This window comes from Lycium barbarum, chromosome 11 (genome assembly GCF_019175385.1).
Source record: "Lycium barbarum isolate Lr01 chromosome 11, ASM1917538v2, whole genome shotgun sequence".
NCBI lineage: Eukaryota > Viridiplantae > Streptophyta > Magnoliopsida > Solanales > Solanaceae > Lycium > Lycium barbarum.
The window spans coordinates 105,384,426-105,412,400 of NC_083347.1; the positions used below are offsets into that span (position 1 = coordinate 105,384,426).

Sequence of the window (27,975 nt, forward strand, 5' to 3'; positions counted from 1 at the left end):
AATATTTCTAAAGAGTGAACTCAATTAAGTTACTAAATCTCAGCGTAAACTAGTTGCTCATTCTACAAAGTATAAGTTTCAATGTTTGACGTGCTAAGACATGGAAAACTCCTATATGTTCATTTTACGAGTCGTATAAATTTTCAATGTGCCATGCGTTATGTTGAAGGCAAAAACTCTTTCAAAAAGATTTTGTTATAAGTAGCATGTTGGATTCGTCAGATAAAATGTCACATAGACATTTTTTTATTTTTTTTTACTTCTCACACGTTACAAAAGAGAGTAAGGTCAACGTGAATGATTTTGAGGTTAATACTCTGACTTTTATATAAGTAGTTGATGCATGCATACAGTGTCCTCGACTATATTGGGAAACTGTTGGAATAGCTAATAGTAAGGGATAATTACTACACACTTAGAGGGTGTTTGACTAAGCTTATAATCCGGTCAAACTAGCTTATAAGTAATTTTTAGCTTATCTACGCGGTTGGTAAATATTAAAAGTGCTTATAAGCCAAAATAAGTCATAAGCCATAAGTTGATTATCCCCAACTTATAATGTTTTAGCTTATAAGCACTTTTAGTTTGACCAATGATTTTACTATTATATCCCTAATTATTTTGTGTAATTCCTAAAACAACTTTTTCTAAAAAAAAAAAAAAAACCCCCCCTCTCCATGATTTTACTCCTTCACCGGTTCTTCGAATCTATGACTTCTGTAACCTCTTTAACATCAACAACTTTATTCTACAAATTCTTCTTGATATTATTTGGGTGAGAAAGTTCTCTTTTGCGTTTTTAATTTGCATATTACATAAAGCTGTTACGATGTATTTTCTAACCTTTTTTTTTTTATCTCAAACTTGCTACCAATTCCCTTCTACCAACTAAACATCAATGGCTGTTGATTTGTAGGGTTTATAAAGCATGGAATTCAATCTCATTCCTCTGCATTCTAGGAGATTCATTGTTGGTTTCAAAAGCTAATCAAATCATAAAAATAAATATTATTGATAAATACAAAATATGGAAATTTAAATATACAAGTAAATTGAAAACATGAAACCATTTAATTTAATATTTATTAAGAATAATATTATCTAATCAATTTTGAACTAAATCTAAATTAAGACATAAATCATTTTGTATTTGAATCAGACAAATTTTGTTTATTTTGTATGACAAATTTTGTATGAATTATTCGAATAGGACAACTATCAAGCTGGAATTTGAAATATTGTAATAATCATGTACTATTAATGTAAACAACTTCAAGGGCATTTAAATCATGTTAACACAAAAAAATTGCTTATCAGCATTTTTTTACCAAACACTTCAACTGCTTATTATTAGTTTCAATATTTTTATCCAAACAAGTAATAGCTTATTTGTTAAATCAGTTTCAACACTAAAAAATACTTATCTGCACTTAATGCTTATCAGTTATTTTAAATCAGCTAAGTCAAACAGTAATCGTATCAAATTTCTTATTTCTAGCCTAAATTTGATAGCTGATGACCTCTCTTAATAAACTCCTGCATTTAAAACTCTTGTACGTATCACACTTGTACTACCCCTTGTTTCTTGCCTCATTTAAAGTTAAGAAAATCTCCAAGAAAGTGCCTACTTATTTCCATGGAGAAGGTTGCAGGCCGTGGGAGCAGTTCTAGATGGCCTCTTTCTGGATTTACCGCTCTTGTTACTGGTGGCACACGTGGAATTGGGTAAAAACGAAACTCCAATACCTTAGTTTTCTTTTCAAAACTTTTTAGCGGCTGTTTGACCATCACTATTTTTTACTTTTTTTTCGGAGTTGAATTTCAGAAATCATATTTGGCCATAAAATTTAGGAAGTTAAATTTCAGAATTTTTTGAAATTTGAAAAACAACAAAGTTATTTTCACTCCAAATTATTTGCAAAAATTCAAAAACACTTCCGATTTGTATTCATAGCCAAACACAACTCCAATTTTCAAATATCATTTTCACTTTGAAAACAAAAGCTACTTTTTCTGAATACTTACAATTTTCATGGCCAAACAGGCCCTTATTATATGTTTCCGGGTTTCAATTTGGATGAGTATACTCAATTCATCTCTCGTGGCAAATAGGGGGGTTGGGTCGAATTTGGACGAATCAAAACGAGTCAGATTATTGTTGGGTCAAAACTCAACCCGCCTAGAGTTTGCTTGGATCAAGATGGGTCAAACAATAGGTCAACAAGCAAGCTCTCTGTACATTTTACTGTTATTGTAATCAACCCATTCCTATTATGAAAGTGTATCTTTCTTGTAATTCTGATTTTGTATCATGCTAATATAACTTTTAAGTTGAAATTATCATAACATTTAATTCAGTTGGTTAGGTTTAAAAAAACTAGGTGATCAACAAGCTAAGTAATGAGTTTAACATCATGCATGGGTTTCTATATATTCTTTGTCTGTTTGGGCTGGGTTTCATTTTGACACGTCAGGTCAGCTCAACAAACGAGTCATGACCCAACCAGTAGAAACATCGAACGAGTTGAGAGTTGGGGGGGTTTGGGTTGATGTTGCCACCCCTAATCTATATATGGCCATATTGTTTTTAGGTATGCGGTTGTGGAGGAATTAGCGGAACTGGGTGCGACTGTGTACACTTGTTCAAGGAATGAAGCAGAGCTCAACGAACGCTTGCAAGAGTGGGCCGCTAAAGGCTTTCAAGTGAAAGGTTCAGTTTGTGATGCATCTTCTAGGGAACAGAGTATTCAACTCATGGAAAATGTTTCGTCAGCTTTTGACGGAAAGCTCAACATTCTTGTAAGTGCTATAACCAATTCTCCTATTAATGAATTGTTTGACAAAAGGTCTCTGTTTGCAAAATAATCGATTTTACATATAAGTTACCGGGATTCGTTAGTTCAAATCATGACTGATATCTTATTTTATGTGGTTTGCATAGGAACCAATTTAGCCAATGTCAACAGGGTAGGTACTGATTTAATGGTGAAAGAAGAGGAAATGTAGATAGAAAGAGCTTACCTAGCATTAACATTCTTTTGATTCATAGGTTCTTTCCGAGACTATATATGCGGTTAGGGGTGTCAAATCGGCTGCTAGGACTGAATTTGGGTGGGTCAAGATGGGCTGAGTTAATAACTCGCCCAAAAGTTACTTTGACTGAAATGGGCTAAAAAGCGGGTCATAACATAATAAAACTATTTTATTTTTATTTATTATGGCTATACATAACATATCATATAATTAAAATGTCTTTTTCTCATGGGTCAATTTGGGCTTCATATCAGGCCAATTTTTGATTGGCTGAAATGGGTTGGGCTGAGCTAATAAATGGGTCATTTAATGACCAACCCAAACTTGGACTGCTTGGCGGATCATGTTTTCATGGGTTAATTTTGTCACCTCTATATGTAATTGTTAAGGTTCTTATTTAGAATGGGGTGTTACATGTGTTTTAAACTCTAAATTCCAACGAATCCTTTAAAGGAGTTTTATTAGTTATTAGGGTCAACCAGAAGTCCTAAAGGAACAGTTGCATTCTCACTCTGGTGCTCTTGGACATGTATGCTTTCTGTTTTTAGATGTCCCCATTTTCAGACACTGTTAAATTTTTTGAACCACAATATTGCCTTATCTCTGGCTGTAGATAAACAACGTGGGGACTAACATTAGGAAGCCCACCACGGATTATACTGCTGAAGAATATGCGCGTCTGCTTACTACCAACTTAGAATCTGCATTCCATCTGTGCCAACTTGGTCACCCTCTTTTGAAAGCATCTGGAAATGGATATGTTGTCTTTATCTCTTCTGTTTCTGGTCTGGTGCACGTGGGGTCTGCTGGTTCTATCTATGGAGCAACAAAAGGTTAGCTCTACTCATTAATCTATCACTCTTTCGAGTCCTTGAACATTTCAAGATAGAGTGCTGACAGTTTTTCTTCTTTTTTTTTTTTTTTGGTTACTAACTTCAGGGGCAATGAATCAGCTCACGTGAAAATTGGCTTGTGAATAAGCAAAAGATAACATTCGGCTTAATGGCGTTGCCCCATGGTATATAAGGACGTCTTTGGTAGAACATGTAATATTCTTGATGTTCCCTATGCATTTCAGTTTATGAATTGCCATCATCTCACGTGCAGACTCCAACAATTATATGTATTGTAAAACAGATCTTGTATTTCTTTTAACATTTCCTTACATGGTGTCTCACAAATGTGGACTTAATAGCTTTCTGTCATGAGCTTTATGATAAGTAACTAATTTCATTAGGTACATCTTCTGTAGGATCTTTTCTTTTTAGGTGTAACCATCTGTTTTATAGAATTAATCGTGATTTGCGCCAAGTAAGCCCGTAAAAAGGGGGAAGAGTTCCCTACCAGGGGTTTCTCGATTCCCGGGGCTCGAATCTGAGACCTCTGGTTAAGCCCCTTGGTGGTATCTATTGGATCTTACTAGGAAAAGGAACAGCACATGACTAACACTTACTGTGCGTTTCCAGGTCCTGTTAATTTTGATCTTATTAATATCTTTTTGCTTTCCCAAAAATAAACAAAATCTTCTGAAAGTGACAGGAAAAATTGTTATTTGCTGAGTTTTCTGTGTAGAGAATTATGTTAGGATTGCTATGTTTTTGAAGACTGGTTTCTTTTTGTTCTATGTAATGCCAAAGTACGTTGATGATTCATATCACGAGTGGGGCCAATTCTATTTCTTGAGGAGAATGCTTCAGGACTTTTTATATGTGAACCAATGAGAGTACTAGGCTACTAGCATCTTGAGAGATCTTTTATCTAGAGTTTATGTTATTGAATCTAGCCCTTGCCCACTTAACCAAATCACATGTTCTCCAATTTTTACTGAATTTTATGGTTTTCTTTTGGAGGTGCTCGAAAATAAAACATATTTGGATGGAATAATATCTAGAACTCCCCTTAGACGTCCTGGAGAATCTCAAGAAGTTTCATCGCTGGTAGCTTATCTATGTCTACTTGGGGCATCTTACATTACCGGGCAAGTTATAGCAATTGATGGAGGATTCACAGTCAATGGGTTCGAAGTGAAAATCGGATCTAGGATGTGAAGTTTATGGTTTCCTACAATAATCTCAAATTAATACATATACAGGGTATGAGCAAAAGCTATTGGGTCATGAGAACCGTTATATAATGCTTTGGATCTGCTTCTGCTTCTGATCTTTGTTCTCATCTAGAGATGGTAGCCAAGTTTATGCCTTGCATCTCTTTTATGTCCAGATACTCATCTTCTTTGTTTTTTAGTGATTAAGTTGAGACCAACATTAAAAGATTTATCCAATATCTTCCTTAATCCTAGCTTATCGGATCATAAGATGGCATTCCCTCATTAAATCACCCCACATGCATTATTTACCAAGTATAAAATCTAGTTTGCTATCTTTTTCTTTGTTTTTTTTTTTTTCCTCTGAGAACAACATTTTCTGTAGTTGATTATGTTGGGCATCATTTTAACTGTTTTTCAGCTATGAATGTTCCTTGCAATCACTTATGTTGAAGTGCAATTTTGTATTTTCTTTAAACTGTAGGGTGAGAACTTAAATTTATGCGTTTTCACAATTATAGAAAGTAACTTTCTAACAACACCATTTAATGTAAATGAGTCATCTTTTGCACCACTTCAAGAAAGAATTCGTTTCATTGCTATATATATGGTCTATTTGGTCAGGCAATTAGTCCATTTGGTAGAGTTCCACAATTGGCAGCTCCTTTTTATGTTGATTTCGTAGTGGATTCAGATGATTCTGGTTTTATGAATATCTCAGTTGTCCCTCTGCGTGATTAGCCTTCTCAAAAAGCTTTTCTGAATGGGCAAATCAGTTCCAGAAGGAAATGGACAAACCAAGACCAATTGGTAAAGAAGTACACAGACCGGGACTACTGTAAGAACTACAATTGGTAGCACTACTTCTGTGAACCTTGGGGTAAAAGATGCTGCCAAGAACTTTGATCCCAAATTTATGATTAGTGAGGGTGGTTTTGGGAAAGTTTACAAAGGAACTTTAGACAATGGTGATAAAGTGGCTGTGAAAAGAAGCGAGCCTGGACATGGCCAGGGTCTTATGGAATTCCAAACTGAGATAAACACTCTTGTCCAAAATAAGCCATCAGCATCTCGTGTCACTGATTGGTTACTGTGATGAACAATACGAGATGATACTTGTTTATGAGTTCATGGAGAAGGGAACTTTGAGAGACCATTTGTACAGTTCGAACGAAGACCTTACTAAATCATCTTCACGGTCAGATTATCGTGGGATCAAACGCTTCAAATTTGTATTGGTGCAGCCAATGGCCTACATTACTTTCACACTGGTTTAAGTGAGCCAATAAACATCCTTCTTGATGAACATTATGTTGCCAAAGTTGCTGATTTTGATCTCTCGAAATCACGTCTCATTGATCAAACACATTTTGTTACTGATGTTAAAGGTAGCTTTGGTTATCTTGATCCCGAGTAATGGTCAGGATTCATTTTCTCCATTGGATAACAGGCAAATGACTATAAGAATGCATCTGTATAATGTCCATAAAGTCTGATGTCTATTGGAATATAATAGTCTATCTATTCTCATATAATGTCTGGTTTTAGTTTTTTTTTTTATTTTGTTTTTTTTATAATTGTTTGTTAAAGTTTCTTAAAGAGCAATGAGACTATTAATATTTCAATTGTTCTCTTTTTTTCTTCTGCCAATTTTGAATAACTTGATTCATATTTATAGTTGAAATATCTAACTGCTATATGAAACATCACAAAAAAGTACTCCTTAATATATACCTATGAAGTACGTAACATTTTAGTAAAATTATAATCAGTCACAAACTTCCATGTTCCTTATAAAGTAGTTAAAGCCGTAAAGTTAACTCATGTTAGATGCTCCCCACTTAGTATCATCTCGGAGTTGAGAAATGTTACAATGTGGTCTCAGTATTTAGGAAATACCTAACAGCATACTGGTAAATTTTCTCACAGAGTTAGCGTTGGGCTCTTAAAATTGAGCTTCAAGAATAGTTCAGTCAAGAAAGGATCATGATGCGCTTGAAACTAAATTGGTCGTTGTGAAAAAATGGTCAATTTTTCTTCTGTTGATTTGTGAATATCTGATTATGATCAGATTTGATTTTGTAAGATCTTAATTGATCTGATAAAATCAGATCTAATATGCTATTAGATGTCTTAGGAAATTAGATCAAATAAAATCATCCCTTGATTATCAAATCTCCTAGAATCAAGGGATTTGTTTGTTTGTTTGTTTGTTTGTTTCTACTATAAATTTGTACCTCTACAGATGAATAAAGTGTTCAACTTTGGTACCAAAACTTTCATGGTATTAGAGCAGCTTTATTCTTGTGTTGCTCATGACTAAAACAGCATTTACTAGACAACGTCACCCAACGGCATCAACAGAAGCCGAGAGTTCTGCTAGCAAAGTTCCGACTGAGACAACTATGAACCAAGGCGGAGATTCCTCTCATTTGTCTTTTCAGCTTACTTCTCACAAGTTGAATGGCAAGAATTATTTGGAATGGACGCAATCTGTTCGTTTGGCTATTGATGGTCGAGGAAAACGTGGGCACCTAACTGGAGAGACGAAAAAGCCTGAACCAAGAGACTCGAAAATAAAACCCTGGAGATCAGAAAACTCAATAGTAATTGCTTGGCTACTAAAATCCATGGAACCTGCCATAGGTAAACCATATTTGTATCTTCCCACTGTTAGGGATGTTTGGGAGGTCATTAGAGACTTATTCTGACGTAGAAAATGCTTCTCAGATTTTTGAATTAAAAATTAAACTGTGGAAAGATAGGCAGGGGGAGAGGGGTGTTACTATTTACTATAATGAGATGGTTTCCTTATGGCAAGAATAGATCAATGCTATAATGATGAATGAGAGTGTCCTAAGAATAGTGTAAAAGCAATGAAAAAGGAAGAAAATGAGAGGGTATATCTAATTCTAGCAGGATTGAACCAAGAATTTGATGAACTTCGTTTACAAATTCTTGGAAAAAAATCACTGCCCACTTTGAGGGAAACTTTTTCTGAGATTAGGCGAGAAGAAACAAGGAGGAATGTTATGCTAAAAATAGATTCTAATCTAGAAGGAAAAAATATAGATTCCTCTGCTTCAGTTGCTGCGAAAAATGAAAATCACAAGAAAAAGAAGTTGTGGTCTGATCTTTGCAAAAAATACTGGCACACTCGTGAGACCTGCTGGAAAATCCATGGGAAACCACCTAACTGGAAGAAAAAAGGGGGCAGACAACCGTTGCAGCCAGGCCTTCCAGAGTTCCAGCAAAGAATCAGGGCTGCAACCTTCTCCAGAAGTGCCACCATTCACCAAGGAGCAATTAGAGCTATTGCACAAACTTCTCCAATCTCAACTTTAAACCAATAAACCCGATCCTTCCACTCCCACTTGTTCTTTTTACCAAACAGGTACTGTACCATCTGTTTTTATGAGTACAAATTCAACAGGTGTAAATTTTTGGATTATAGATTCAGGGGCTAGTGATCACACGACATGGAATTTCCATTTTTTCTTGACTTACACTCCTTCTGCAAGAAATAAAAAGTCAGAGTTGCTGATGGTTCCTTCTCAGAAATTGGTGAAAAAGGGACAATCAAATTAACCCCTCATTTGACTCTTTTTGATGTCCTTCATGTTCCAAAATTGTCTTGCAATCTTGTGTCCAGCAACAAATTGACTCGAAACCTTAATTGCCGTGCTATCTTTGACTCTACTTCATGTGTATTTCAGGACAAGGTCTCGGGGAGGACGATTGGCAATGCTAAAGAGTCTGAAGGTCTCTATTTTCTTGAAGATTGTGACAAATCAGCAAATTTTAGTTCAACTTGTTTGAATTCTGTTCTAGCTGATAATAAAGTCATGTTATGGCACTATAGACTTAGTCATCCTAGCTTTCATTATTTGAAACCCTTGTTGCCTCAGTTATTTATGAATAAAAGTCCATCTTCTTTACAGTGTGAATTTTGTGAAATGGCTAAACACCGACGTTCATCTTTTTTCTTCCCAAAAATACCATGCCACAAAACCCTTCAAGTTAATCCATAGCGATGTTTAGGGACCTTCTAGGGTAGCAACTGTAAAATGGAAAAAGGTAGTTTGTGAGTTTCATAGATGATCACACTAGACTAAGTTGGGTGTACCTATTGAAAGACAAAGGGAAAGTAAAACATATGATTGAGGCTTTTTATGTTATGGTTGAGACGCAATTTAATGAGAAGATTCAAATATTTCGGAGTGATGATGGAAGAGAGTTATTTAATGACCAGCTAGGAAATTTTTTCACTTCCAAGGGAATAGTGCACCAAAGTTCTTGTCCTGATACACCCCAACAAAATGGAATAGCTGAGAGAAAAAATAGACCTTTTATGGAAGTAACTAGAGGCTTATTATTCACAAGTGGAGTCCCTAAATTTCTTCGGGGAGAAGCTATTTTGACAGCCACATATCTTATTAATAGGATGCCTTCCCGTGTTCTAGATTTTAAAACCCCTTTCAATATGTTCAAGACATACTTTCCTACATCTAGATTGACTGTTGATCTAACTTTAAGAGTTTTTGGGTGTAGTGTATTTGTTCATGTTCATGATCATAATAGGAGTAAACTTGATCCACGTGCTAAAAAATGTGTTTTTGTTGACTATGCTCCTAGTCAAAAGGGATACAAGTGTAATGACCCAAATACTAGGAAGATCATTGTCACAATGGACGTCACCTTTTTTTGAATCTCAATTGTTTTTGGAAATCATCTCCAGAGGGAGAAACATAGTGAAGACTCGAGGGATAATAAGAAACCTTTTGACCTCACGTGTGAAAAACAAAATGATTCAGGTTTTATGATAGACACTGGAAATAGTACTTTTGGTAATAACAACCTTGAGAAGGTAAGAGATTACAACTTAAATAATGAAAATGAAAAAACTGAGACAATAGAGCCTTTTCATGATACAATTAATGACAAGAACAAGTAACAAACAAGGGAATTACAGGTTTACTCGAGGAGAAATCGGAACCAAGAAAAAGAGATTAAAGAATCTCATCATAACCAAACGTTTGCCCAGCAAGATCTCACTGATATACAAGGTAATTCTCCAGAACCTAACTCTGATTTCCCCTGGTTACTTTAGACCTTGATCTTCCGATTGCCAAACGTAAAGGGGTAAGAAAAGTCACCAACCATCCCATGTCAAATTTTGTGTCATATAGAAACTTGTCCCCTTCCTATGTAGCTTTTCTTTATCAATTATCTGGAATGGAGATACTGAGAAATATGCAAGATGGTTTGAAAGTTCCCGAGTGGAAGGAGGCAATTCTAGAGGAGATGAACGCTCTTGAGAGAAATGAAACCTGAGAAATCATAGGTTCCAAAGTAGCACTTGAACTTCACTAACTAAATTTGATAGTTTTCATCAGTGAAGATTTGTTGGGCATTGATAGAGAGACTGATGCATGCAATGTTTGAAAATAGATTAAAACTGATATTGGTAAAAAAAAATCGATATTGATTGAAAATAGCCCTGTGCATTGAAAATAGGGGCGGGGTTAAAATGTATTGGTTAAAAATGGTTTTCAAAAATGGTTCTTTAGATGAACACACAGATCCCGTAAGATCAATGAGGCTCTTGATACCACTGTCGGTTTTTTAAAAGATGGGGCAGCAAAAAATGGTTAAAAGTATTGATTGAAATTGTCTCTCTATGATTTTATTAAGCATAGGAGGGCTTTAAATAGCCAACTTGATAACAGAAAATCTGCATAAAATCTGCAGAACAATTTTAAAAAGTCGAATAAAACTCAACAACCTAATCTCTTTCTAAAATTTAAATTCAAATAAAGTAGACTCATCCTATAAATAATCTATCTATTATTCTAACAAGAAAATTACTGCAGTAACTAAAGCAATATTCAACAAATGTTAAGTCTCTGACTTTTAGCTCTATTCTCCAAATAAAAAGCCGATCCAGCAGGAATTTTGTACACATCTCATGGCTTCAAACTCCCTTCTGCTAATTGATCTCTGTAGATGTGTCCAACTCTTGCTTCCCCTGTAGTCGATCCATAGAAAATGAAAATTCTGGTTTGAATTTAAATTTTACATTACCCGTTTATTTAACGTGTTACGTTTACAAAGTTACAAGTCCCACTTTTATGAAAGAATATTTGCAGTTATCATTTAAATGACTTGATATATAACTAAAAGGGCAGCCCGATGCACTAAGCTCTCGCTATGCGTGGGGACGGGGGAAGGGCAGGACCACAAGGGTCTATTGTGTGCAGCCTTACCTTGCATTTCTGCAAGATGTTGTTTCCACCGCTCGAACCTGATCACATGGCAACAACTTCACCGGTTACGCGAACGTTCCCTTTTGACTTGATATATACTTATATTCTTTTATTTATAAAAATGGTAGTGTATAAAAACTTAAATCTCTTAAAAAAGATATAATTAAAGATTTATACATAAGATGAAATTTAATTACCATGGTGAACAAAGAGGACAAGATTGGAATTAAGGTACTGAGGGATGAAGAGGCTTTCCATGGAGATGAAACCTATATGCATTGGACTATGTAAAAATGAACCCCTATGATAGCCACCTTTCACCAATCTCATAGCTTCGGCATCAGTTTTCACAGCATTATGTAAATGATGCAACAAGAACCACTTTTCTCCTTGAGTTTTTGTTCACTTTCTTCCTCTTCTCTTTCTCTTCTAACATAAGGTACTTAGTAGATACTTATATGTGACCAATTAATAAACTAAAAAAATCACTTATTACAAATAAGATCTTGTTCATCTTTATAGCCACCAACAGAGGCCACTAGTGTTGACAAAAGTACCAGCACTAGAAGTAGTAATGTCCTTTTCTTTCCAATTTCAACTCGAACACCAAAAAGCTGAAGGTCTGTTTGGAAAGCCACCAAGTAATTGAAATTGGGTGTAATTACATAGTTTGGCCTATTTGTTTGATCAAATAATTACTTGGTTAGGTGAGAATTGAGTGTAATTGAGGGGGTGTAATTACACTCTCCAATTCTCAATGGGGGTTGAGAATTGAGCATAATTACACCCTGTAATTACATGGTTACTTTTTAGTTTCTTTCTTCTTTGTTTTATTTTAATTTCTTTTATTTTTTAATTTCTATTATTTTAACTTCTTTTTTATTTTTACTTTTTAATTATTTTATAAGAAAATATATATTTTTATTTTTATATTATTTATTTTTCATTTCCTTTTTTCTCATTCACAACATTTACTTCTTGTGATTTCATTTAATTGCTCGTAATTTTTTTATTTTATTGATTTAGCATAAGTGTGTTATTATTCTAATTTTTGAAACTACACCTCTTAGTATTAGAGAGAATGAGTCATTAACAAACTTGGCATATAATGAATGATATTATTAAAGTAGAATTTTATTGTGAATGAGGTTATAGACTTATATTTTCCCTTTCTTTTAAATTATATTTACTTAAGTTACGTTGGAACTTGCTTATGTAATGTTGGAATTAGACATAAGAGTATCATATTAAACTTTTTTTTTTTTTGTATTTTGGATTTAGGTTATATTTTCGATTTTTATTTATTTGCTTTAGTACTATTGACTTGTTATTTCACATTACATGCTGTTTAATTTCACTTACAGTTGATAGATTCTTTAATCAACTGTGGTTCACTGGTACTTATCAGGTACAAAGTCTAGTGATCTATATAGAGATGGGAATTGTGAGATTTCAGGGGAGTTGTTGTCAGCCATGTAATATCTTTAGGCATTTCTAGTGTGCTATGAACGTTGAGATCCTGAAAAATATTTGTTGAACTAAAGAAAAATAATTTATCGAACCTTGTATACATAACCAAATGTTGTTAAATTGTAATTTGATGACCATTTCATAGGCCTACTTGTATACGGTAAAAATCGGACATATGCTAGACCGGTGAAACCGGAGATCGAGGGAAGAGAGAAACAAGCACGAGCATGAAGACTTTCTGTTGGACCGGAGAAGTGCTTGATTCGAAGAAAGCGAAGGAAATCGTTTGGTCCGGTTTCTCCATAGCCGAATTGATCGTGGCCGTTGGTCCGGTTGGTCGTGGGCGTTGGCCCGGTTGTTCGTGGCCGTTGGTCCGGGTGATCCGTTACACAATTGCCATGCGTCAAGACCGTTCTGCCACATTGTACTGCCTGTCGTACAGGTGTCAGACCGTACGACTCAACCTTATCCTTTTAGGGTTTTTCTTTATTCAAAAGGGTTTTATGTTGTATGAGGCCCATAAGGCAAAACTATAAATAGGGGGGCATTACCCTACTTTCAAGGGTTGGCTTCTTCAGTTCTAGAACATTGTAATAGCAAAATATATGAAATCTCCCCCTCTCATTCTCTGATTTTGGTCCGAATTTAGTGTGTTCTTCTTTAGCTTTATTCAATTAAACAATATTCATATATTATTAAATATATACATTTAGTGCAAACCATCGATTATTATTCACTTGCCCATAGCATATCCATATCCATTTTCTTCCAATTAAATCGATTAAAGATTTTCCATATGTCCTATACCTCACTCATAAATTTAATTGATTACCTAAATTCGGGGTAAACAGTTTGGGGCCCACCGTGGGGCTAGGATAATAGTGGTCTTTGATCTTGATTTCTATCACTTACCCGTTAGGATCGTAAAATTCTTTTGTTCGTCTAAAAACGGACCAAATGGCTAACAGTGGACAATCTGGTCACGTCAACAACAACGAGATTGTGGCCGAAAATGAAGACAGTGGGCCACGAGGATTACCCGCAAATTCCGCTGACCCGAACCCCGTTAATTCGAGGGAGGGCCTCAACCGGCAAAACACCGTGAATCAGGAGAATGCCGCCCCGCCGGCCACCAATCCTTTAAATACTCACAATTCAATTACTTTGTCCCGGACACAAGGCCGGAAAGTACCGGATACCCCGGATGATAATATTGACTTACGTTTAATTTTTGAAATGTTGCAGGAACAGAGAGCAGCGATTGCCGAACAAGGAATCGCAATAGCCCAGTTACAAAACAAAAGTGATAAAACGACCCCGGAGAGGGCGAAAGGTGTTGCTGAACCCAGAAGGGACGAGACGCGGATGGTTGAGAGCAATGGGTCCGAAGCTGGTTCATCCACCGAAGTTCTGAGAATGCTCGAAACATTGGCGAAGCGGGTAGACTCGACCGAAAAGAGGGTGTAAACATATAACTCTCGGGTGGACCAAATCCCGGGGGCTCCGCCTATTCTGAAAGGACCGGATTCGAAGAGGTACATTCAGAGGCCTTTTCCTCCGAGTGCGGCTCTGAAATTGATCCCGAAGAGGTTCAAGATGCCGGATATCCAGAAATATGATGGCACAACGGACTCTCAAGAACACGTGACTTCATACACCTGCGCTATAAAAGTCAATGATGTGGAAGAGGATGAAATTGAATCCGTGTTGCTGAAAAGGTTCGGGGAAACTCTGTCAAAGGGAGCATTGACTTGGTACTAGGGGTGGGCATAAACACCGAAAACCGAAAAACCATACCGAACCGAATTAGTTCGATTTTTCGGTTTCGGTTTTTCGGTTCGGTTCGGTTTCGGTTTTTTTAAATAAAAAATTCGGTGTTCGGTTCGGTATTCGGTTCCGGTTCACCGGTTCTTTGGTATTCGGTTAAACCGAAAGTTTAATAAATAATTTTTACTCCCCTCACCTTCAGGTCACTTAGCTGGTTAGCCCACTCCACTTTGTGTCTTTCTTAGGCCCACCTTGTGAATTATCCAAGCCCATCCTACCTGACCCAAATTAGTATTACCATTTACCAGGCTACCAGCTATCTATCCAAGTCCAACTCGTCTCCAAGACTTCAACAATCAATAGATCAACCATTCAACCCTAACGCCTCCTCCTCTCATATCCTCTCCTCCTCACGCCTAACCTAACAGTCCGACTCGTCACTCCTCAGTCCTCACACGATCCACACTGCTCTGTCCAACGGCAGCGGGAGTTCTCAGGCACCTCACACCAAGGTAATTTCATTTTCTCCTTATAATTTCTTTGTTTGATTGTTCTTTCCTTTTCATAAGTTTGAACCTTAATTTCTTTTTTCACCATACCCTAGCTAGTTTTGGATAAAGAATCACTGAATTTGTAAGTATTGGGTTGGATTTGTTTTAAATTCTTTTCCTTTTCAGTAAAGTTTAAATCTTTATTATGGGTTTTAAATTTTCTTAAATTATCAGTGGGTATCTTTAGAATTGTAAAGAAAAGAAGAAGATAACATCTGTTCTTGTAGTTTTGGAGAAATCTAGGCAAGAATTATTTATACTGTAATTGCTAGATTTTCTTTAGGTGCATAACTGCATATTTGCTGCTTCTTGTTCGGTTTTGTTGAGTGTTTGTTGAACTGCTCTACTGCTATAGAGCTTTATTTTTTTTTCTTCGAAACTAGTAACTGTTGCTATAGAGCTTCTATCTTATAGTTTCTCTTTTTAATTTTTCATAGATGGCGGATGAAACTAGACTAAGTGCGGCTGGTTCAACTGATAGCGTACCTAATACAGATGATAGAAATGACATTGACAAGTCACTTGACACCCAGACCCAGGTAACAAAGAAAAGAAAAGAAATAAGTTCTAGGTCACCGGTTTGGGATCATTTTGATAAGGTCGTTGTGAATGGTATTGGTAAAGCGAGGTGTAGACATTGTAAAAATCTTTATGCCGCTAATACAACTATAAATGGGACAACGGGATTGAGACAACATATAAATTTGAGGTGCCCAGTATATAAAGCCAAGACTGAAACTTGTACTTAGAAAAAGATAAATTTTGCATCTAAGGGTGAGCCGCTTTGGGAATTTGATCAACAATTAATTAGGAGGGCTTTAGTTGAGATGATAATTACGGATGAACTACCATTTAGCTTTGTAGAAAAGGAAGGCTTCAAGAAGTTTATGAATGTAGCCCAACCTTTATTTCAAGTTCCTTCCCGTAGAACAATAACAAGAGATTCTTATGAACTTTATGGTGAGTTGAGACTAGATTTGAAGAAGAATTTTAGAGAAGCAAAATCAAAAATCTGCCTTACTACTGACACATGGACATCATTGCAAATAATTAATTATATGTGTTTGAATGCTCACTATATTGATAAAGATTGGATGTTGCATAAAAAAATACTGAATTTTTGCCCTATCACTAGTCATAAGGGTGAGAATATGGCAGAGGCTATTAGTAATTGTTTGCTTTATTGGAACTTGGATAAGGTTTTTTCTGTTACTGTTGATAATGCTTCTTCCAACGATGTTACAGTTAGAGAATTGTATAAACAGTTAAATATGTGGGGAACTAATATAATGGACGATAAGCATCTTCACGTGAGATGTATCGCACACATACTTAATCTAATTGTGCATGAAGGTTTGAAGGAAATTGATGCTTCTGTCAAACGTGTTAGGAAAATTGTGAGGTATGTTAGATCATCTTCGGCAAGAGGAAGTCACTTTAAGAAATGTTGTGAAGTTCAAAGGGTGGATTGTTCTAAAACATTAGAGCTAGATGTGCCTACTAGGTGGAATTCCACCTACTTGATATTGGATACGGCACAAAACTTTTAGAAGGCCTTTGATAGGTTTGATCTTTTTGATGAGAATTTTAATAATTATCTTTCTACTCATATTCTTGAAGATGGAAGTGTTGCAGGTCCTCTTCAATCTGATGATTGGGTGAATGTAAGGAATGTGATAAAGTTTCTTGAAAGATTTCACGAGCTCACCGTAAAGGTTTCAGGTTCACATTATGTTACTTCTAATGTTCATTTTGAGGATATATGTGAGCTTGATGTATATTTGAAAGTGTGTTTAGCAAGTGAAGATCTTAATTTGAGTATAATGGCTGAGCGGATGAGAGAAAAGTTTAAAAAGTATTGGGGTGATCCTGAAAAGATGAACAAAATGATTTTTATTGCTTCTGTGTTGGATCCTTGTAATAAGTTTGTGTATGTTAGCTTTGGGCTTGAAGAGCTATTCGGGGAGGAAGTAGGAAAGAAAGTAAGCGAAGGAGTGTATGATTATATGAAATCTTTGTTTGTAGAGTATCTCAAAAATTGTTCAAGAGAATTTCATCATAAATCATCTCCATCTGCATCTTTTTCATTTCAATGCTCATCTAATGTATCTTCTAGTTCTGACACCTCTTTGAGAGCAAAAGCTTTGAGAACTGAGCTTCAGTTGAAGAAACAAAAGGAAGATTCTGGATGTGGGGGTGCTAAATCGTTGTTGGATAAATACATTAGTGAAGAACAAGAGCCTGAAGATGAATGTGTTGAGTTTAAGGTCTTAGATTGGTGGAAAATAAATGTTCCTAGATTTCCCGTGCTTTCGGAGTTGGCTCGTGATGTGTTGGATATTCCGGTTTCTAGTGTGGCATCAGAATGTGCATTTAGTACCGATGGATGACTCATCAATTTGGTTGGACTATATTAAGAAGGAAACTTAATGATTCATATTAGAATGGATCATCGGTTCCATGATTGTATATAGTATTGTCTGCTACGACCAATCAATCAAGTATCCCAATCTCCAACAAGTAGAGAACCGAATTAGAAAAACCGAAACCGAACCGAACCGAACTTCAAATAACCGAACCGAACCGAATTAATTCGGTGCAGTGTTCGGTGTCCACATTCAAAAAACCGAAAAAACCGAACCGAAGAACTGAACGCCCACCCCTACTTGGTACGACCATCTTCCCGAGCATTCAATCACTTCTTTCGAAATTTTCGCCGATGCGTTCATAAAAGCTCACGCCGGTGCCAAAAAGGTGTAGGCCCGTAAGGCGGATATTTTCCATATAGCCCAAAGGTATGACGATTTATTGCGTGAATTTTTCAACCGATTCCAAAGGGAACGAATGGAGCTCCCTCCGATTCAGAAGGAATGGGCTGCACAAGCTTTGACCAAAGGGCTCAATCTTCGGAGCTCGACGGCCTCATTCAAACTAAAGGAAAACTTGCTGGAATATAAGGCTGTGACCTGGGCGGATGTCCATAACCGGTACGAGTCAAAGATTCGGGTAGATGATGACCAACTCGAGTTTCCCCCGGGGCCTGTAAATATGAACAAAAGCTCGGAGAGATCACGAAAGAATTACGAACCGGAGTCCAGAGCATCGAGGGAAAGGTATCGGCCATACTCTCATTCAGAAAAGCCGAGCTTCAGGTCAGAAAAATCAAGGATTGGCCCGAGTCATTTCTCCGGGCGGGGTGCTAAACGGGCCGAGCGCCCGTCGAACAGTCGAGGTCTCTCATTCAGGAGCGATGCCGGAAGCTCAGCCAGCAACAAAGACTTGCCGAGGATATCGGAGTACAACTTCAACGTCAACACTTCGGACCTCGTCTCGGCTATTGTCCGTATCGCAGATGTAAGATGGCCGAGACCAGTAAGGTCAGACCCGGTCCAACGGGACCCAAGCATGATATGTGAATATCATGGAACCCATGGACACAGAACTGAGGATTGTTGCCAGATAAGAGAGGAGGTGGCTCGGTTACTGAGGAATGGCCATCTCCGAGAATTGCTAAGTGAACGAGCCAAAGGTCACTACAAGGAAAGGGAGTCTCATAAACGGGCTGAACCAGTAGAACCTCAGCATATAATCAATATGATAATCGGGGGTACCGATACCCCACGAGGGTCGGTGATGAAATGGACGAAGGTTTCTATTGTGCGTGAGAAGCGCAGCCGGGATTACTTACCCGAGGGTTCCATCTCTTTCAGCAACGAGGATGCAGAAGGCATCATTCAACCGCACAATGATGCATTGGTAATCTCTATACTTATTTTTAATACACAAGTTAAACGTATTTTGATTGACCCAGGTAGCTCGGCCAACATCATCCGGTGGAGAGTGGTCGAACAGCTAAGGCTACTCGGTCAGATCGTACCGATAGCCTGGGTGCTCAGCGGGTTCAACATGGCGAGCGAAACCACGAAGGGGAAGATCTCTTTGCTGGTTAACATTGATGGCACTATCCAGCAAATGGTGTTCTATGTAATCGAAGGAGATACGAAGTATAATACATTGCTGGGTAGACCTTGGATACATAGCATGAGGGCCGTGCCATCGACATTACATCAACTGCTGAAATTCCCAACCCTGGAGGGGATAAAAACCATCCGAGGTGAACAGCCCGCTGCAAGGGAGATGTTCAAGGTCGAGGAAGCGACACTCAGCCCAAAAAGTCAGATCAAAAGGAAGAAGCCAACCAAGTCAACAGTAGAGGAGTTGGAGCAAATCACATTGTTCGAATATCTACCGGACAGAAAGGTATACCTGGGCACGGGGTTAACCTCGGAGCTCAGGAATAAGTTAATTAAATTTCTTCGAGCTAATGCTGATTGCTTCGCATGGTCCCATATAGATATGACAGGTGTGCCGCCGGAAGTAACAACTCACAAGCTCAGCTTAGCCGGGAGGTTTCCCCCGGTAAAGCAGAAGAGAAGGCCCATGGCAGAAGCGAAACACGCCTTCGTAAAGGATGAGGTAATGAAGCTTTTAAAAATAAGCTCTATCCGGGAGGTAAAGTACCCGAACTGGCTAGCTAACGTAGCAGTGATACCGAAAAAAGGTAATAAATTTTGAATGTGCGTTGATTATAAGGATCGAAACAAAGCATGCCCGAAGGATTCATTTCCGTTGCCTCACATCGATAGAATGATCGATGCGACGGCGGGCATGAGATGTTAAGTTTTCTCGATGCTTACTCCGGGTATAACCAGATGCACCCGGAGGATCAAGAGAAAACATCCTTTATTACCCGGTATGGGACTTACTGTTACAACGTCATGCCTTTTGGATTAAAAAATGCTGGTGCAACTTACCAACGCCTAGTTAATAGAATGTTCGAAGAACAAATAGGAAAAACAATAGAAGTTTATATTGACGACATGGTGGTCAAGTCCCTAGAAACAGAGGACCATTTAAAGCATTTGCAGGAAACCTTCTATGTGCTCTGCAAGTACAACATGAAGCTTAACCTGAAAAAATGTGCCTTCGGTGTACGGTTAGGTAAATTTTTGGGTTTCATGGTGTCAAACCGGGGGATTGAAATCAACCCGGATAAGATCAAAGCCATCGAGGATATTGAGGTGGTGAATAACGTCAAAGGAGTGCAGAGGCTCACCGGAAGGATAGTGGCGCTGAGTCGTTTCATATCGAGGTCCTCGAATAAGAGTCACCGTTTTTTCTCCTTACTAAGAAAGAAGAACGACTTCGTTTGGACACCGGAGTGTCAAAGAGCTTTGTAAGAATTGAAAAGGTACTTGTCCAGCCCGCCGCTACTGCACACACCAAAAGCGGACGAGCAACATTTTCTCTACCTTGCCGTCTCCGAGGTAGCGGTAAGTGGTGTTTTGGTCCGAGAAGAATCAGGTACGCAATTCCCCATATACTATGTGAGTAGAACTTTAGGGGATGCGGAGACCCGTTATCCCCACTTGGAAAAGTTGGCATTGGCATTGGTAAGCGCTTCTAGAAAGCTCAAGCCTTACTTTCAATGCCATCCGATATGTGTAGTGACTACTTACCCCCTAAATAATATCATGCATAAATCGGAATTATCGGGTAGACTAACTAAATGGACCGTAGAGATTAGCGGATATGATATCGAATATAAGCCTTGGACGGCCATCAAGTCCCAGATCTTGGCCAATTTTGTGGCGAACTTCACCCCGGCTATGGTCTCCGAGGTTGAGAAAGAACTTCTGCTAACCTTGGGGAAAGCTTCGGGTATTTGGTCGCTACACACAGACGGAGCCTTGAACCTCAAAGGTTCCGGCCTAGGAATCATCCTTAGAACCCCCGCTGGGGATGCCGTTCGACAATCCATTAGAACTGTTAAATTGACTAACAATGAAGCCGAGTATGAGGCTATGATTGCAGGTTTGGAATTAGCCCGGAATACGGGGGCCGAAATAATTGAGGCAAAGTGCGATTCTCTCTTGGTCGTCAACCAGGTGAATGGCGTCTTCGAGGTCAGGGACCAACGGATGCAAAGGTATCTGGAAAAAATCCAAGTGATACTACACCGGTTTAAAGAATGGACCATTCAGCATGTACCGAGGGAGCAGAACAGCGAAGCCGATGCATTGGCCAATTTGGGATCTTCGGTCGAAGGGGAAGAAGTCAACCCCGGGACTATGGTGCACTTGATGAATTCAGCGATAGAAAATGGGCATGCCGAAATAAACACAATAGGTTTAACTTGGGATTGGCGCAACAAGTACGTCGACTACTTGCGAGACGGAAAGCTCCCGAGTGACCCAAAAGAATCACAGTCACTAAGGACAAAAGCTGTGTGTTTCTGCTTGGTAGACGGCCAATTGTATCGACAGTCTTTCTTAGGACCCCTGGCCAAGTGTTTGGGTCCCGCAGAAACAGAGTATGTGATGAGAGAAGTGCACGAGGGGACCTGCGGCAACCACTCCGGTGCTGAAGCCTTGGTCCGAAAAATTGTCAGAGCCGGTTACTACTGGAACCGGATGGAGGAAGATTCGAAGAATTTTGTTCGGAAATGTGACGGAAGTCAAAGACATGCCCCGATGATTCATCAGCCCGGGGAGTTGCTGCATTCGGTGGTGTCACCGTGGCCTTTCATGAAGTGGGGAATGGACATTGTTGGTCCATTGCTATGGGCACCAGGTAAAGCCCGTTTTATTTTGTTTATGACTGACTATTTCTCCAAATGGGTTGAAGCGCAGGCCTTCGAAAAAATTAGAGAGAAGGAAGTCATTGACTTCATATGGGACCACATTATTTGTCGTTTCGACATCCCGGCCGAGATAACTTGTGCTAATGGTCCTCAGTTCGTGGCGGCAAAGTCAATGATTTCCTCGAAGGGTTGAAGATCAAGAAAATCGTGTCAACCCCATATCACCCGTGTGCGAACGGACAGGCGGAATCCACGAATAAAATAATAATTCAAAATCTAAGGAAAAGACTCGAAGCGTCAAAGCATCACTGGAGGGAAGTACTACCGGAGGTATTGTGGGCTTACAGAACCACGTCGAAATCAAGCAGGGGGGAAACACCTTTCTCGTTGGTCTACGGGGCCGCAACCCTCATTCCCGTAGAAGTTGGTGAACCGAGTCTCCGATTCAGGTACACCACCGAGCAGTCAAACGAGGAGGCCATGGCCGTAAAACTCGATCTCACGGATGAACTTCGCGAAAATGCGTTGGTCCGTATTGCAGCCCAGAAGCAGAGAATGGAAAGGTACTACAATCGGAGGGCCAATTTTCGACATTTCCAAGTTTGGGACTTGGTGCTTCGAAAAGTTACCTTGAACACCAAGAATCCCAACGAGGGAAAACTGAGTCTGAACTGGGAAGGACCGTACAAGATAGCCGAGGTAACGGGCAAAGGATCGTATCAGCTGGAATCCATGGACGACAACGGTTGCGCAATAACTGGAATGTGGCTCATATGAAGAGATACTACTGCTAAGGTATGGACACCTCGTGTTTATCTATTAACCTTTTTCTTTTTTGCAGGAAGTCAAGTTCCGGATAAAGTTAGGATTTAGGTCTGAAAACACATGTTGCACTCTTTTCCTTAGTACGGTTTTGTCCAAAAATGGGTTTTCCGACAAGGTTTTTAATGAGGCAACAAGTACAACGTGTTACTTGACAAAGGCAAAAGACAAACTCTCGGAAACTCAGGGCCACGCCCTACGAGTGGGGACTTGATAGTGCTTACCCGATCTTGCAGCTCGGATAAGCACTAGGGGACTACTATACCCACATCGAGGTTTACCCTGGTTAATCGAAAACGGAGGAGCTCAACAAACCAAAATCGGACCATCTGTATCAGGTTCCGATGTAATGACCAAACGATCATAATGAATCGTGTCCACTGAGTATTTGCTACGGCAAAACCAAAACCGGACCTTCTGTATTAGGTTCTGATGTAAGGACCAAACGATCAGAATGAATCGTGTCCACTTAGTATTTTCTACGGCAAAACCAAAACTGAACCTTCTGTATTAGGTTTCGATGTAAGGACCAAACGATCAGAATGAATCGTGTCCATTTAGTATTTGCTGCGGCAAAAGCAGAAGGAAACGGAAGAAATTATATCATGTACGTACAAATACTCGCAATACAAAGATTATCGAAAGTTCGGATTACTGTATTTCGGATGTCTTCTTGTTAAAACACCCTACCCCGGTGATTATCGCCGTATTTCGGCATTGCTTCATTCATATACCCTATTCCGGGCACTACGGTCGAAATTCGACAAAGGCAACAAGGTCACAATGAACCGAGCCAAAAACTTTAAACACCCTTGAATGGGGACTGCTGCATCAAAATTTGCTAAGGCTGGGATTCAGGTGTCCGAACCTAATCTATGACAAGTGACTAGCCGAAAAATACCGGCCCTAAAAAATGCCTAACGTGATTCGGAGACATCTGAATTCACAAAGCATTACATAAGTCCCACGGGCAAACCACTTGGTCAAATTCCCGAACAAAACGTACCGGACGAAGAGAAAAGCCAATACTTAGGCACAGTCCAAAATAATGACTCCGAGTCTCTACTTGTCCTAAAAACGGACCGACAATTGGGGCAAAATTCATAAGCATTCAAGAAAAAGAAAAAAAGAAAATCAGGAAAAACGCCTGTTCCATTTATATAAGGTTTTTACACCGGAGACCCCTACGAAGTCGAAAAACAAAAATCAAGCCAAAAATGCAAAAAACAAAATAAAGGCTAACTACAGGCCCTGGTCTATCCGGTATGGCTGGATCCGGAGTGTTCGGACACTGTCCGCTCGGAATCTTCGAAGTCAGTATTGAGGGCTCTCTTAGCTTCTTCCTCGACCCTTTTAGCTTCGAGTATCAGGGCCGGAAGATCCGCAAAGCCATGCCCGGCTTGCTTAAGGCTGACCCTCCGAGACTTCCACCGTTTATACTCCACCACAATCGTAGTATGAGCCTCGACAGCCTCCACACTCCTAAGGGCTTTTGCCAAATCGGCCTCAGCCTAGGCTAACTTTGCCACCAGTTCATCCTGCTCTTCATCAAATACCCTTTGGATTTGAGTGGCCGACTCGAGCTCGGCCTTGAGAAGGTCATTAGCTTCGGCCGTCTCATCGATTTCGGTTTTCAGCTCATCACAAATACGGGCCCTGTCTTCTGCTTTTCGCTCAAACACCCTCATCCGCTCCTTGTACTTAGCACTCTCAGATTCAAGCAGCCGATGTCTTTCAGTCAAGCTCCCCCCGGAATTGAGAGATAGTGGCTTCGAGCTCACCAAGCCTTGAGGAAAAACGAGTGTTGTCCTGGCTAAGGCCGACCTTGTCCGCTTCAAGAAGCCGGTTCTTCTCGACCATCTCAGCCAACCCATTCTTTAATCGAAGGTTTTCGGCCTTCGCCGCGTCAAGCTCGGGTTGAAGGTTGGAAAGAGTAACTGCTCGGTTCAATTCATCCTCCTTCACCCGCAAAAGGTGCTGGAACTTCTCCATTTCTCGACCTTGGGCATCCAGCTGGCCCTTAAGATCGTCAACTTCTTGCTGAGCACGGACGAAGGCTTCGTTAACAAGCACCACACTCTGCAAAAGAAACAAGAAGTTAAAACTCGGATAGACGAGAAACTAAAATTCCCAATGAATTATGTAAGGATGGTCGACCAACTTACTCGATTACCCGCGTGCATGCCCTCGTTAATGAGACACTGCCAGGGGACTCCGTTCATCTTCCGTTTGTCCGAGTCCGAGTCCGAGATGAAGGGCCTCAGGTAGCTTGCTACTCCCACCGGACGAGATAAAAAGTTGCAGTCCTCGGGGACCGTAATCACGGCCGACTTTGTCCTCCTAAGTTCCATACTTGGAGCCGGGAAGATGCGCACCAGGATATCCCTAGCACAGGTCTCAGTGGACCGGCTAGCCGCCCTCTGGCTCGAGGGATAGGGAGATGTCCAAAACCAGCAGCTTCCCCGGTAGTAGGAGGAGTATCCGAGAACATGTCATCAAAATTATCCGACCTTGAAGCTGGAGTTGATGAACCCGGAGCAGCCTCAGCAGTCTTGGTAGTGGCAGTGATCTCGGAAGTTGCACCAGTCTCATAGCCGGGCAGTGGGCCCACATCCACTGGAACTTCGGTCTCAGGGACCGGCTCAGCCCTCTGATCAGCTTCGGCTGCTGGCACATGCTCGGACCTTCTGGTCCTTCGCAGGGGGGTTTCCTCGGATGAACCATCACCTGAAATATCAACAAATTCAATCGACCTTAGAGGAGTTGGGTAATGAATTTCTTCCCCACCTGTGTGTAAAGCCGGAGCTGACGGTCCTTCCCCGGCTGAAGGAAGTGATGAAATGGTGGTACCCTCCTCTGGAATAGAAATAATAGAAGGGGTCACACCGATCCTCCGAACGAGGAACTCGGGCTCTGTTTCGTCTCTTGGAGTCCGAATGACGCTCCTCGCCCTCTTCTTCGGTTTCTGCCCTTTGTCCGAGGGATTTTTTCTCTTGTTGGCGGAAGCAATGATACGGGATGTACCCGATGAATCGAACTCGGGTGCCGACGCAGCGGGTTCGGCCGCTGGCTCCGATCTTGGGTTCACCGAGCCCTTGGGTAAACCTGAATGTCGAAGATGTTACGAAAGGGAAAGGTAGAAAATGCAATGAATACCAACGGAAGCAAAGTATTACCGTGGTTTTGAGCGACCCATCGGCCACGCGACAGGAGTCCCCATGTCCGTGCTTCGTGGGTGTGTTAGCTAAGGAGAGTACTAACCCAATCGTTGATGTTCCGGACAGCTGGAGGTATCCACGCCACGACTGGTATAAAGAAGGGAACAAATAGTAAGAATGTGAAAGGACTAGTGTTTGACAAAGCATTCAATAGCAATTATTAAAAGAACTGAGACTTACGATTATCATTCCACCTGTCCGGAAAGGGCATGTAGTTGGCCGGAATAATGTTTGCGGTCCTTACCCGGACGTAACGCTCCAGCCAACCCCGGTCTCTATCTTCGTCCATCTTCGAAAAGATAGGGTTCCGGCTTCGCTTAGCGAGCTTTATTACACCCCCCCGGAACAACCTCGGGGAGTATAATGAAGTGAGCCAGCGTGAACTCCTTTTCCAAGTTATGGGCCAACAGCCGGAGGCAGGCCACGGTCCTCCAGACAATCGGATCAATCTGGGCCAGGGTTACATTGTAAGTCCGGCACATATCTAGAATAACTGGGTCGATCGGTGGGTCGAGCTTAAGTGTGAAAGGGTAGGTGTAAATGTATAAGAAGCCCTCCCGATGGTCAGTGATTGATTTATCAGGTCCGGGGGCAAAAACTTGTACCGGACGGTTATCCCATATGCAATCAGCCCGGACTAGATCAAGTTTGTCCTCGGTAATGGACGAGGGGTACCGTCTTACATCAAACCCTCTATCAGAAACCAGAGAAGGTTTCTCAATCTCGAAATCCTTGTTATAGTTAGGTTTGGATGGAACTATGTCCAAAGCAGTGGGCTCAAAGGCGATTTTTCCCTTGGGTTGAGAAGTTGCCTCGGTTCCTTGAGAAGAAACCGAGGGAACATCATGGGAGGTGGTTTCGGTGTTAGCAGAAATTTGGAAGTTATGGAAAATGAGATTTGGCGAATTCGAAAAAGAAGTTAAAAAATAGAGTAAGGGAGCAATCAAGAAAAAATTCAAAATGGTAAGAGTAAGAAGAAAAGGAAGCAGCACTTTCTAAACAAAAACAGCTAAAGAAGTTGGTGGAGCTGGTTTCCTCTCATGCAATATAAGCAATGAATCAACAAGAAATATGAGATGGAGGATGATTAGAAATGATGAAGTGAAGAAATAAAACAGAGAAGTGAAGTGAAATGAAGATGTAAAATGGAAAAATGAATAGGTGAAAGGCATTATATAGATATGGGGATCGAGGCGGTTTCAGATCCTAGCCAACCGGGGAATGTCACGTGTCCCACAATTAATGAGAAGTGACTTGAAACGACGTGCGTTACGGCAGTTGTCAGAGCTGACCATCCGGGATGAGACACGTGGTTGATGACAGAGGGACGTGATGCAACTGTTCCCGCCAAAATGAAAAGATAATAACGAGCAAATGGAACCACCGGTTTCTTGATTCATCTACTTCCCGTTACTCCGATAAAACTACGGTCTGGAAAGTGTGGGGACTATCTGTATACGGTAAAAATCGGACATATGCTAGACCGGTGAGACCGGAGATCGAGGGAAGAGAGAAACAAGCACGAGCATGAAGACTTTCTTTCAGACCGGAGAAGTGCTTGATTCGAAGAAAGCGAAGGAAATCGTTTGGTCCGGTTTCTCCATAGCCGAGTTGATCGTGGCCGTTGGTCCGGTTGGTCATGGTCATTGGCCCGGTTGTTCGTGGTCGTTGGTCCGGGTGATCCGTTACACAATTTCCACGCGTCAAGACCGTTCTGCCACATTGTACTGTCTGTCGTACGGGTGTCAGACTGTACGACCCAACCTTATCCTTTTAGGGTTTTTCTTTATTCAAAAGGGTTTTATGTTGTATGAGGCCCATAAGGCAAAACTATAAATAGGGGGCATTACCCTACTTTCAAGGGTTGGCTTCTTCAGTTCTAGAACATTGTAATAGCAAAATATATGAAATCTCCCCCTCTCATTCTCTGATTTTGGTCCGAATTTAGTGTGTTCTTCTTTAGCTTTATTCAATTAAACAATATTCATATATTATTAAATATATACATTTAGTGCAAACCATCGATTATTATTCACTTGCTCATAGCATATCCATATCCATTTTCTTCCAATTAAATCGATTAAAGATTTTCCACATGTCCTGTACCTCACTCATAAATTTAATTGATTACCTAAATTCGGGATAAACACTACTCTCGTGC

The 27,975-nt window shown here is 40.0% G+C and overlaps 1 protein-coding gene and 1 pseudogene across 1 annotated transcript; both read left to right on the forward strand.

Moving 5' to 3' along the window:
* The first annotated feature begins 1,527 nt into the window (after positions 1-1,527).
* LOC132618592 (tropinone reductase homolog At5g06060-like) lies at positions 1,528-5,974 on the forward strand. Its single transcript, XM_060333624.1, is given in 5 exon segments — positions 1,528-1,725; positions 2,592-2,799; positions 3,647-3,866; positions 3,973-4,079; positions 4,884-5,974. Coding segments are annotated over 5 exon segments (822 nt in total). The 5' UTR covers positions 1,528-1,636; the 3' UTR covers positions 5,082-5,974.
* On the forward strand, positions 5,685-6,612 carry LOC132620063 (probable receptor-like protein kinase At5g59700; annotated as a pseudogene).
* Positions 6,613-27,975: the final 21,363 nt, after the last annotated feature.